Raw genomic sequence first — 12,105 nt, 5'->3', positions numbered from 1 at the left:
GAGAGAGAGAGAGAGAGAGAGAGAGAGAGAGAGAGAGAGAGAATTTCCTTTGCAGAACCTACTCTTACTTCTGGGTAAAAACATTGATAAATATTAGTTGCTAATAAAAATCCTCTCCTGAGAAGCAAACAATCACATGTTTAAATCATAAAAAACAATAACCCTAAGGTGTGTTGCCAGTCAGTAAGCTGAACACCAAACATGGAGAGAAATGACTCAAAGTGTCCATTTGCATCCTTCCTTCCTATGACCTCAGACCAACAAGCCCTCCTGTTGGTTACCTCCTACACTCCTGTCCCCATCAAGCCAGATGCAAAAGGTGGCCAGGTCCTCTCTTCCCCTTAGGGTTCAGAGGGCATTGATGAGCGTGGGGGAGGGGCGGGAAGGACAAAGGTGGGCACTTTTGAGCTTTCTCAGCTTTGTCACAGGGCTCAGAACTACAGCACCTGCTAGGGCCCTGTCCCTTCTTCCACCTGGGTTATAGGCCTGCAGGGCCCAAGTGTCCAAGGAGCCCAGGCGCTGCAGCCCTAAGGAACAAAGGCCAGACTTACAAAGGGGAGGGGAGGCTAAAGATGTCGGGTACTGAATGAAAGCCTTGCGAAGGGAAGGGACACGAAAATTCCAAACCAATTCCCTGAGTTAGAGAGGGGAAATGAATGTGAGGGAAGGGGAAGATTTAGAAAATTGCTCCAGAAATAGGGGCTGCTGCGGACGCAGTGGCCAACAGGAAGGAGGCTGCGTACAGCACTGAAGGTCTGGGGAGCGAAGGGGGCACAGTTGATGGGTGAGAAGAGGTGATAGCAAGGGGGTGAAGGTCAGACAGGGTTCCGTGGACCGGGAGCCCAGCGCGTCGCGGCCATGGGCCGAGGGAGTCCCTCCGGTAGGGCTCGGAAGCGGGCTGGAGGCGCGGGGCACAGCTTTCGGGGGAGAGGGCAGAGATGGAGCGCAGTGTTGGAAAAGAGGCTGAGAACAGAACAGTGGAGAGGCTAGGGGGGACTGCAAGGGGGCCTGGCCCCCGTCTGCCCCACCTCACCTGGCGCCCAGTCGGAGTCCAGGTCTAAGTGCCGAAAAAGCGCCGGCTCAGGCCGGTCCCTCTGTCCCGCGCGGGAGACCACGGACGGACACAAAGCGGGGCGCACGGGAGGAGGGGAGATGGGGGATGGGAGGGAGGAGGAGGAGGCGTCCGAGGCTCGAGGGGAGGAGGGGCGCCCTCCTCGGGTCAGGGGGCGGGGCTTGCGGCTGGAGGCCACGCTCTGCGGGCCAATGGTTACTCGACCGGCCGGCAGGCTAGGGCGCGCCTTCCCGCAGCTCACCTCGGCACCTGGCCCTTGGCTAGCCCTGACCAATCAAACACCTTCATTTGCAGAGCAGGCCCGCCCACTCGCCCCAATCGACCCATGGCAAGCTGAGAGTACAAAGACAGTTCCCCCCCCCATCGAGGGAGGGCGTCTAGTCCTCATCCCCTATGTCAAGGGCTTTAGTATCACCTTTCAAAGCCTACGTGGGTCTCAGTCCTTTTGATGAAGGAAGATGAATGGGATTCATAGAGGTTTGGTCCAAGATCTCATAAAGAGGTCGGATCTCTTACTCTCAAGTCCAAACCGAGAGCTACTCTTTCTTTTCCAGGACACAAAATTTCCAGTTTTTGCCTCTGAGCCTTCAGCCTCCCCTCCGCTTTTTCCAGTCACCCTAATCTTGGTGCTTCTTCCCGTGGTCTGCTGCTCGCTACTGGCTTTCTGCTGTAGTGCACCCCTTGTCAGCAGGCTTTGAGCACAGTCTTGATGCTCCCCCAAACCACCCAAACCAACCTCCCAGTCTAGAAGGAAAAGGAGGCAAGAGGTTCCCTGCACTAGAGTACCAGAGACCTGGTTAAATGGCTTTGTTACCTATGGTGGAAAAGGCCAAGGCTAAGTGAAAGTCTAAACTCAACCACATCATCTCTTCCCAACCTTCCCTTCTCCTACCTTCAGGTCTGTACTGGGCCACAATAGTGACTGATTGGCCAGCCCGTTTCAGAGCAGCTGCAGCCTGCTCATGAGTAGCATTCCTCAGGTTCACTCCATTTACCTGTCCAAAGAGAGGAGTTGTGAATCACCCTAAAGGCAAGAGAGTCCTCTGAGATGACAAAAGAGGGGATGTGCAGTCCATCTCTCAGCCTATTGGCTTTGTTTCCCCAAATCCCATCCTTATCCACCCCCCCCAAATTGGGCCCCTAGGATATAACATCTCTAGTGTAATAACTATTTTTGTGGAAGCCAAATGCCAATCAATATTAAGATCCAAGAGACATTCAGTTTCCTCCTGAAGGATAAGTGTGGTCTTGGTCTCTTGGTCCCTCATTATGGCTAACTGTAAAGACAATTTAAGTTTTCTTCACTTCTTAGCCCTTCCGTCATCTCAAGAAGCATTCCTTGGAGGACACAAGAGCTCCCCTCCTCCCTTTTGGCCTGGCACAGGGCCCATCCTCCCACCTAGCCTTTGTCTCACCGATAAGATCCGGTCTCCTCTTCGCAACTCCCCACTCAGGTCGGCTGGGCCTCCTGCCAGGATGAAGGAGACAAAAATGCCTTCTCCATCCTCTCCTCCTACGATGTTGAAGCCCAAGCCTGTGGAGCCTTTGTGTAGGATGATCTTGCGGGGCTCTCTAGAGGGAAAGGAGTAAAGGTATGACAAGGGAGGTCAGGACAAAGAGTGAGAGAAAGTGTTGTTCCTGTGAGGGACAGTGTGTAATAAGACCCATACTTGATGTAGGAAAGAAAGACTCCAGGCTCCTATATGTGATACCCTGTTCCTCCTTTGGTCTCCTGAAACCTGCTTGGCAGCTGCTTTGCATGTCAAGTTTCAGTTCCTCTTCCTCCTTCCTAAAGTCATAGTCAATTTCCCAATGGACATTCCACAACACTCTCACATCAACAAAATCTTATCAGAGCCCTGGAGCCCAAATCTCAGTGCTCACTCACTGGTCTTCTTCCCCAGAGTCCTCTGTCCTATCACGCTGTGTAAAAGGCCCTGGGCCACATATGAACCTGTTAAAGGCAGTGGAATCACCCTGGGGATTGCCCTCACCATCCAAAAGATGTACATACTATCTTTACAACTGCTACTGTGCAGTTTTGAAATTTCACACACCAACTATGACCCTTCCTACCTTACCCCAACAACATAGCAGCTACCACTGACTGACAAGCGATGTGGAAGAAAGATGAATAAATCTCAAGTTCCCAAAAGGTGCTTAGGGGCAGAACTAAACAGAGGAGACAAACACATGAAAAAATCTGACCATGTCCAAGAACGCCTGTCTAAATGGCCACAGTGCCACCAGGTGTGGCCAAACAGCTGTACATGTGCATCTATGCATGCAGGCTGCTGGACTCCCCAGTACACGGTCCCACCCTGATGCCTTCATCTGTTCCCGAGCATCCCTCCTCAGAGAAGCCCCAAGTCTCAGACGAGCCTCCTTTTTTCTCGGTGTAAGGCTCCTACCTGGCATCCCCTCCAGGCCGCAAGGAACGGAGAGGCCAGGCCCACCTCTGTGAGGCCCTCCTCCAGGCCGAAGCCGAGGCCGAGCCCAAGCCCAGACTCAAGCCTGAGCCTGAGAACTTGTGAGCCCTCTCCATGGCTTCTCTGGCTCTCAGTCTACCCTTCAGTCTCCACAAGCAGGCGGCCCTGCAGCCTCCCAGGCCCCACCTCGCAAACCTGTCCCCCTGGAACCCCGGCCGGCCGGACCAGTTCAACGGCCTGGCCCGTAGCCACCGCGCCACCAAGGGGAGGAGCCCTTCCTCCCGCGGTCCCAGGACGACCAGCCGGCTCCTCTGAGTCCCGTCAACCCCGTCCGGAAAGATCTTCTTTTGTGATTCAGAAAGTCTGCATCATGGGGAAATGCCACTGTTTTGGGACAGGAAACTTCCGCCACCCCCACCCCCGGGATCTGATCTGGGGCACTTGCTCGGCACTCCCCCTGATGGTAGAACTTGTTCTTGCAGCCACCTCTGTTTCCCTCTAGAAGCCCGAGGGCTCAAAGAGGCCCAGCTAGACCTTACAACTGGGCATGATGAGGGCCTTGTCTTCTTTGCCATGCTACAAGGCCTGTCACTGGTCAGAAAACTTGTCCTCACCCCACTCTAGGCCGGAAGAATGGGGCCTGTCTTACCTGGTAAAGTCTTCCTCTGCCAGCATGTGCCTGGGAATGGGAGAGTAGCGGGCGGGGGGCACCTGAGGAGGAGCAGGGTAGCTGACCTTGCTCTCCACTGCCCCGAGATAACCCAGACTGGAATTATGGCTTATGTGGTTGTCAGCCAAGGCAGTGAAAGCTGAGATGGAGAAAGGAAATAGAGTTCAGCGGTGTTCCAGGCAGGTACTTCCCCAACCCCCTCCAAGAATTTTCCCACACACTTTTCCTCAGGTGAAAAGAAACTAAGGGATGCTGCTTCCTCGGGCCTCTCCTTCCAGCTCCATCCACCACTCACCACCCTCACATCAGGGTTCCTCCTTCACAGTCCCTTTCTAAATCCTGGGCTCAGTCCTGTGACTCTTAGAAAGAGCTGAAGTCAAGGCTGTCTACAAAGAAAGGCATGACTAGAGGTGTGACTAATAATAATCCCTCACATCTCTGTAGCCTAATACAGTTCTCCAAGGGCTTTCTCATCCATGATCTCATTTGATCCTCGCACCAGTCCTATAAGGAAGGCAGCATATATATCATTAGCTCCTTTGAGCCAAAGAGGAAACTAAAGAGGTGAAAAGGACTTGCCCAAGGGCACCCAGCTCCAAAACACAGGACTGGGATCTGGACCCACTTATGACACTATCATCTGCACTTGTTCTCTCTGAACAAGCGGTACAGACACCTTCCCTTCCTGAAAGCAGGACCAAAGACCAATGAGTACGTACTGCTGGCGTAGTCGGGGGGAGCATACATGTCGTTAAGGTGGAGGCTGCCTGGCTTGGCCACCTTCAGATAGACCATATCTGATGTGTTCTTCAGTGAAGCCACAGCTTCTTCATGTCTCACATCCTGCAGATTGGTGTTGTTCACCTAGAAGAGGAGAACCCCTGGGGTGGGTCTTAGGTGAAGGGAAAGCCCCTCCAGGGAGCCTAAAGGAGTGCGCTCAGTGTACTGACAGGTCCAAGTATAGTAGGGAGAAGGGGAGGTAAGAGTGTCCCCACCATGGTAAGAACTAGGGCTTTGTTTTCTGGGTAAACACACTTCAGGTGATACTGTTGAAAATTTCCATAATGCCTCATTCTCCACTGAATGAGAGGGCTCCAGAGCTGCTCCTCCCCTACCCTACCAGTTGGGCATCCCCATGAAGTTGTCTCACCGCAAGCAGTCGGTCCCCAATCTGTAGGCGTCCATCCTTCTGAGCAGCTCCTCCCTCAATGATCTTGGTGATATAGATGCTGTTGTCTCCTGGAATGTGCTGGTTGCCAATGCCCCCAGCGATGCTGAAACCCAGGCCTACAAGACAGCCAGCAGGGAGTGGGAGAGGATCACAAGGAGAGGTTAGAGTGTTCCATTCATCCCAAAGTCAATTCCACTCCCAGACATCCCACTGCCCTCTCCAAGGTCTCCCCTTCCTCCAGGAATTCCAAACGCCAGCCTGTCATCCCAAGGTCAGGACGGAAGGGTGAAACCTGAGGTCAAGAAGGAGGCTATGAGCTGGAACTGGAGGACTCATGGAGAGGAGAAAGACCATTTCCTTCCAGTTCCCATGGGGGCAGCCAGGACCTAGGGTTTTGATGGCTTGGGGCAGGGGCTGGGGTAGAGCACAGGAACCAGGAAGGCTGCACCTTTTGGCCCTTTGAGCAAGTTGACCTCCATGATAGTCTCCGGTGGGGGTTGTCGTCTCCTCACCACCAACCGCACAACAGGGCCTGCCTCCTTCAGTGCCTCCACGGCCCGACTGTGTACCACCTCCGACACGTCCACCTCATTCACCCGCAGCACACAGTCATTCACCCTGTGGGGGAAGCCCAAGTGGCATGACACTATGCCTGCTCCTCCTCCTCTCTCCCCTCCTTCCTTCCCTCTCAGATCTAATGGAAGGATCATCCTGCTAAGCTGGCCCTTCCCTCATCACATCTCCATCCTGTCCCTTCCACCCACAGTCCTGCTTTCAGGCCATCTCACCCCAGCCTCCCATCCATGGCAGCAGCTCCACCAGGGATGATCTTGGTAATAAAGATGCCAGGGTCATCAGGGACGTGAGGGTTGTCAATGCCACCTGCAATACTGAAGCCCAGGCCAGAGTTGCCCTGGGAAGGGAGTTAAAGGGCACAGTCATTTCATTCTGAGAGCACAAAGGAAGATTCTTGGCATCTCTTCTCCCTCTATATCCCAAAGTAGGTTCTCCAGGCCCCGTAGTAGGGATAAGGCATATTCATCAGAAACCTAGTAGCTTTTCAGCATATAGTGACCATTTTGGTATGGAGGCCTCAGTAAACCCACCCCCTCCCCAATTCCCCAGGCCTGGCCCAGCAAGGTCAATTAATAATATTTGTTAGTGAGTTGATTGATAGATGCAGTGATGTGACCTCTGAGGGCCCTGTTTCCCCACACTCTCAATGCAGGCTCCCCTGTGAGTCCTGAAATGCTGCTCAAGGCCCTCCCTGTCCTGGATCCAACCCTTCCCCCCTTTTCTACTCTCCCTACTGGCAGACTCACCCGCTCAAGTACTATCTCCTCATACTTGAACATGCCATCGCTGCCGTTCACCTAAAAGAAGATACAAGCACTTCCCTCAGTCTTTCCTGACCTCCAAACCATCTGCACCCTAGTCAACCTGCCTCTTTCCCCACTCCCACACAAAGTCCAAGTATACCCCAGGTCACCTCTAGGCCACAGATGGGGACGGCCTGACCCCCAGTGGGCACTCCCCTCCCCTTGCTTCCAACCATATCAGGCGAAACCCAGCTGCTCATTTAGCCCAGATCAATTGTCTGGAACTGAGCCAACCAGTGGTGCACTCACCGATAGGCTGGGCTCCAGGGCCTCAGGGTTCACTAGGAGGGGTGCAGGGCTGGCCTAAGGGGATGGCAGAGATGGAGCATGATGGCCAAACCACACCATACCCAGCATCCATAGGAAGTGCCTAGAAGCCTAGCCAGGGAACCCCTCTATTTTTGAACCACAGCTTTCCCTGATTTGAGGGTCATAGACTCACACAATGTCAGATATGGGAGGACAGCAGACACCGTCTTATTCAATCCCCTTGACCTAACAGTTGGTGACACTAAGACCCAGAGAGATTGTGGGGTATGCCTAAAAGCATACTGGGAATTAGAGTCTAGAACCTGGGTCTCTAGGTACTCTTTGGGTTGTAGAAAGCTTCAAGGCCAGAAGAGTTTTGGCCATTCATCCTTTCCCCCAAGTTATCCCCAGAGTGCCTTGGAAGCTCCTTTTCACACGTCCTTCCAAGGTTCCAGAAATCCAAGTTCTTAAATGGACAGAAGTCAAAGTCCTAATCTATTTTCTCCCAAGGAACTTTTGATCTTGAACCCTTTTTTTGTCCCAAAAGAAAGGGCCATGGTGGGATCTGGCTAGGAGTCTGAGGACAAACCAGAGCTAGGACAGGAATGGGGTAGACATGACTCCCCATGAGGGAGAAGCCAATGACCCATAGACATTAGCAGTAGAATCTGTGGTCTTCAATACACAGTAGCTAGGAGAGGTCATGGCAGGGGAAGGGTTCAAAAACACAGGTTAGTTTCACCAACACATAGAAGTGGCCTTCCAGACAGGACATACTTGTGTCCATTTTTCAAGTTGAAATCTGATTCTGCACAGACAAGTACACCTGCTCCCTGGTTCACATAGTCATCTTTAAGAATAGAAGACACTCCTTGTCTCTCTCCCTGGGTATCCTGGCAGTGACCTCAATCTCTCTAACCATGTTGTATCTTTCTTAAGGTTTGGCCCCAGAAGAAGAGCTGGAAACCCAGGGTAGGGTCTCCTCCACATGCACTGATCTGATTCCCCCTTCATACCTTCGCCCCACACAGCTCTGGCTTCAAGAGGCAGAGAGGAAATGAGGAGAGGGCTGGCTAACCATACCTCCCCTATTTCCTCCTTCGAGCTTCGTGGCCCTAGCAGTCAGTGGGAGGACTCTGGCTGCAGCCTCACCCTGGTCCCAGTAGGAAAAGTCACTGACTCTTCAGAGACCCCAAACCAACACAGCAGACTGAAGTAACATGTGATAGACACACAGCAAAAGAAAACCCATGCAGCTCTTCCCTGCACTTGGTGTGCCATGTGTGCCCACATGTGACAAGCCATGCCTCAAGCCCAGTTTTGAGTGGTGCCTGGAGGTCCCAGCTCTCAAATGTTCCACCCTCTAGCCCTCGCCCCACTCCCACTCAGGGGCCTTGCTTCTAGGGCTAGGAGCCATCCAGAGATCAACCCTGGTAAAGAACCCTTATAGCCAACATGCACAGTCCTGGGATTGGCAACCATCTCCCGTTGGGCAGAACAAGTATGATGGGGCAAAGGAAAGAGGAGGATTCACTGGAGAGGGCAAGGGACAAGGCAAGGAACACAGGAAACAGTGTATATGAACAGACAGAGCAGAGGACTTCTCTCCCTCAGGAAGCCCCCAGTTTTGCTTCTAGGTGAGAACACTTCCTATCCCCAGAAGCGAACAGAGGTGGCCAGAATGGTCACCAGCTTGGGGCAGGCAGCACCTGCCATCAATAGCAAAGCCTCCTCCTTTTCTTCTCTCTCCACCCTGAGGGCTGCAGAGCTGAAAAACCAGACAGGCCGTCCGCCATGCATGCCAGAGACCTGGCTCTGCTGGCCCAGCCTCCATTTTGCTGCTTCTCCCACAGACGCTCCTTCCATTTTCTAAGCTGGCAGTTTAGGCTGGGAGTGGAAACCGGAGTTGTGCCCAGCACCCAGGGGCTCCCAAGCGGTGCCAAGTCAGGGCTGGGGGGCTAAGCTCTCCCACATCTGGGGGCACCTACAAGAGCCATGCCCCATTGGGGCCAGTTGCTGTACTAGGGCAGCTGCCCCTTGCCTAGTTCCAGGCACCATGCCTGCTCTGGAGCAAGGAGGCTTGTTTCAACACCCCCCACCTCCTGCAGCACACACACTTCAGAGCTGCTTGGACAAAAGAGTCCATCCTTCTCAGCAGCCTCTCAGCCTTGCTTGGGACGTGTTTCTAGCCTCCTCCCCCCTCCCTTCCTTGCCTGTCAAGCGCTTCTCATCAGAGACAAGACACACCACACACACACACACACACACACGCACGTGCACATTCTTGCAACCACATGCTTACTCACATATACATGTAGACACACATACAGGCAAACACAGCTACCCCTGCAGTCTCATCTATGGAGACACCTCCACATTCAAGAGACATCTTCATACGTCCATGTGGACATTCACACACAAAGGGACTGGGACAGAGAGGGACTCCTGGTATTGAAAGATGAAGCTCAGTGAGCTAAGCACATGGGTTCCTCTACATACATTCACACGAGCTCCGCTGCCTTCCTCCACACACCCCAACATACATACACACATATGTCCCCCCCCACGCAGAGCAGCATGCCCCCTCCTCTCCTCCTGTGGAGACACACCACCACACACAACCCCCACAGAACCTCCCGCCCTCTGCCAGACACAGAGACACTGCCAAACCCCCGCACTGAGATAAACCCAATTCCCCCACATAAGACAATGTGCCCCTCCGCCATACCGTCGCCCCCTGATATACACAGCTCCTCCCAATCCCCTCCAAATGGAGACCCTCCCCAAACAGACACACATGGAACCACACATTTCCAACAGTCTCTTTGGTCAGCTGCAGTGCTAGGGCTCGGGGTCCACAGACTTGGAGCCCCAGTAAGCCATACCGCCCTCTAGACCCCTAGGTCCCCAATCTCCAGCCCTTTTGGGTTGTCCCACCAGTCCTCCCCCCATCCACTGGTCCATACCTGCTCATACCAGTCCCGGTTGGTACAGGTGCACTCAGGCCACCAGCTGGGACCACTGCCGTTGAGTTTGGGGGTGCTCTTGCCTGGGACCGGCTTAGGGGGCACTGGCCCCACATCCCGGCCTGTGGGGATGAGCTTGGCCTTGGTGCGAGGGGTGGGGGTCGCCCCTGCTTGAGAAGGCAGGGTCTGCGAGCTATAGCCCCCATAACTGGAGCTGGCCCCGTTGCCCCCACTTGGCCCGTAGGGGTCCGGCACCTGCCAGTCCCCATAGCCAGGAGGCTCGAGGCGCCGCAGGGCGGCCAGGCGGGTCACCTCATAGCACTCGGGGCACTTACAGCAGTGCTGGTGCTTGTGCATGGCACTGCCCCCCGCGGCTCGGACCCCCCAGCCCACGCCAGTTTCTATGCCGCTGCTGCCGCCAGGCTCCCGAGCACACTCGCACTGCTCAGACCAGGAAGGGGGGGGCACCCGTGGGGGTGCCCGGGCGGAGCGGGGCCTGGGGCCAGGCGGGCGTCCCGGGGCCTCTGCCCCCACGCTGCCCCGCACCCATGGCTCCCCCTCTAGCACTGGCGGCTCCGTGTCGCCCGTCGTGGCTCCTGGGCCAAGGCCCAGATGCAAAGAAGAAGTGGGAGCCCAGGCAAAAGCTGGGTTCAGCGAGGACCGCTTCTGCTCTGGCCCCCAGGATGGATCTGAGTGGAGTCAAGAGCATCTCTCCCCGGCTCTCTTCTCAGTTGATTCCAGCCAATCAGCGCGCAGAGTCAGGCAGCGGCAGCAGCAGCAGCAGCAGGAATGCTAAACAGCGAGTCCTTAAAGGAACAGAGGCAGAGGCGCCCCCCAGGCTCAGCCATAAGTACCCCGTCTCTGGGGTGCTACTGACTCTGGTCTAGGTGCCAGGGAATTTGGACCACTGGAGACCCCAGGGACACGATTTCGTATCCCAGTGTCCCCAATTTCAGCCTGTTCTCTTCCCACTCCACCCCGCCCCACTTCCAAGAGGGAGTTGCAGGGAGATGCTCAATGGGTTCCTGAGCTTGCTCTGAGCTAGGGCTACCAGAAGTAAAGACAGCAACAGAAGAGACCTAAGGGGCATTGGAGCTGGGTGCCAGGGTGCTGTCTCCTACAGGGGACCAAGGAAAAGGGCAGCATCCAGGTCTGTCAATGTCTCTTTATCATGACCATTGTTCTCTCATCCTCTAGGCCCTGAAATGACTATGATCTCACACTTGACCCTCTTACATCACCAGTGCTAGATTCAACCCCAGAACAGACAGTAGTAGACAACCACTTATCTCTGGCTCACAGACTCTCCTATCTCCTCCACTCCGTGGTTATGTTAGGTGGAAGGAGTATCAGGATGCTAAAAGGAAAGGGAATCCAAAACAGGGAAAAGAGTAAGAAAAAATCTGAAGTGAGAGAAGTCATTCTGTGGGTCTGGAGAAGCATTTAGGAATACCTGTTGAAGGTCTCCTTAGCTTCTCCTGGCTCATATTGTTGGGAGATAGGAAAAGGATGATGATAAACCAGAATCTTTTAGTTTTGAAATAGAGTGATCCTCCTGCCCCAACTCCCTGACTGGTGCGATTACAGGTGTGTCACCTTGCACAGCTTTTGTTTTTCTTGTTTTATCTTTAGCTGTCAATGATTGAGTCTTCATAAAGTCTTAAGTGCAAAAAAAAAAAAAAACCTATCTAGGCAGTACTATTATCTTAATTCTACCAATAAGAACTTGAGACTCACAGATGTTAACACAGCTGAAAGATCTAAGTCCTTGCCATTGTTATCAGCTTGACTAGATTAAGAATATCCTAGGAGACACACCTCTGAACATGTTTATGAAGGGATTTCCAGAGCAGATGAACTGAGAGTACCTCAATGTGAGTGGAACCTTTCAATGTGTGGCCAAGAAACAATGTGTGGCCAAAATACAAAGATGTCCAAACAGTGCCAGGCATGGTGGTGCACACCTTTAATCCCAGCACTTGGGAGGCAGAGGCAGGAGGATCTCTGTGAGTTCCAGGCCAGCCTGGTCCACATAGTGAGTTCTAGGCCAGCTGGGGCTACAGGGGGACCATGTCTCAAAAATGCAAAGAAAAAAAAAAGAGGTCCAAAGAAAACGCAGTATGCATGTGCTGCCTTTACTTCCTTTAGAACGAGTGCATCTATCCTGCT

The 12,105-nt window shown here is 53.7% G+C and overlaps 1 protein-coding gene across 7 annotated transcripts in view; it reads right to left on the bottom strand.

Moving 5' to 3' along the window:
* Positions 1-10,640, bottom strand: part of Dlg3 (discs large MAGUK scaffold protein 3) — a 60,065-nt gene extending 49,425 nt beyond the window's left edge. The window contains exons 1-10 of one of the 7 annotated variants that reach the window (XM_008844395.3): positions 9,937-10,629; positions 6,971-7,024; positions 6,665-6,715; positions 6,131-6,255; positions 5,791-5,960; positions 5,322-5,458; positions 4,891-5,035; positions 4,151-4,310; positions 2,488-2,644; positions 1,965-2,067 (exon numbers count right to left, since the gene is read on the bottom strand). In XM_008844395.3, coding sequence (XP_008842617.1) covers positions 1,965-2,067; positions 2,488-2,644; positions 4,151-4,310; positions 4,891-5,035; positions 5,322-5,458; positions 5,791-5,960; positions 6,131-6,255; positions 6,665-6,715; positions 6,971-7,024; positions 9,937-10,293 — 1,459 coding nt within the window. In that variant the 5' untranslated portion in view covers positions 10,294-10,629. The other 6 variants (XM_017800938.2, XM_008844394.3, XM_008844393.3 and 3 more) reach the window with 6 other exon arrangements.
* Positions 10,641-12,105: the final 1,465 nt, after the last annotated feature.

This window comes from Nannospalax galili, unplaced genomic scaffold (assembly GCF_000622305.1).
Source record: "Nannospalax galili isolate Female #2095 unplaced genomic scaffold, S.galili_v1.0 scaffold280, whole genome shotgun sequence".
Lineage (NCBI taxonomy): Eukaryota > Metazoa > Chordata > Mammalia > Rodentia > Spalacidae > Nannospalax > Nannospalax galili.
The sequence above is the reverse complement of the archived record's forward strand: the minus strand, read 5'-3'. Positions and strand labels throughout refer to the sequence as shown.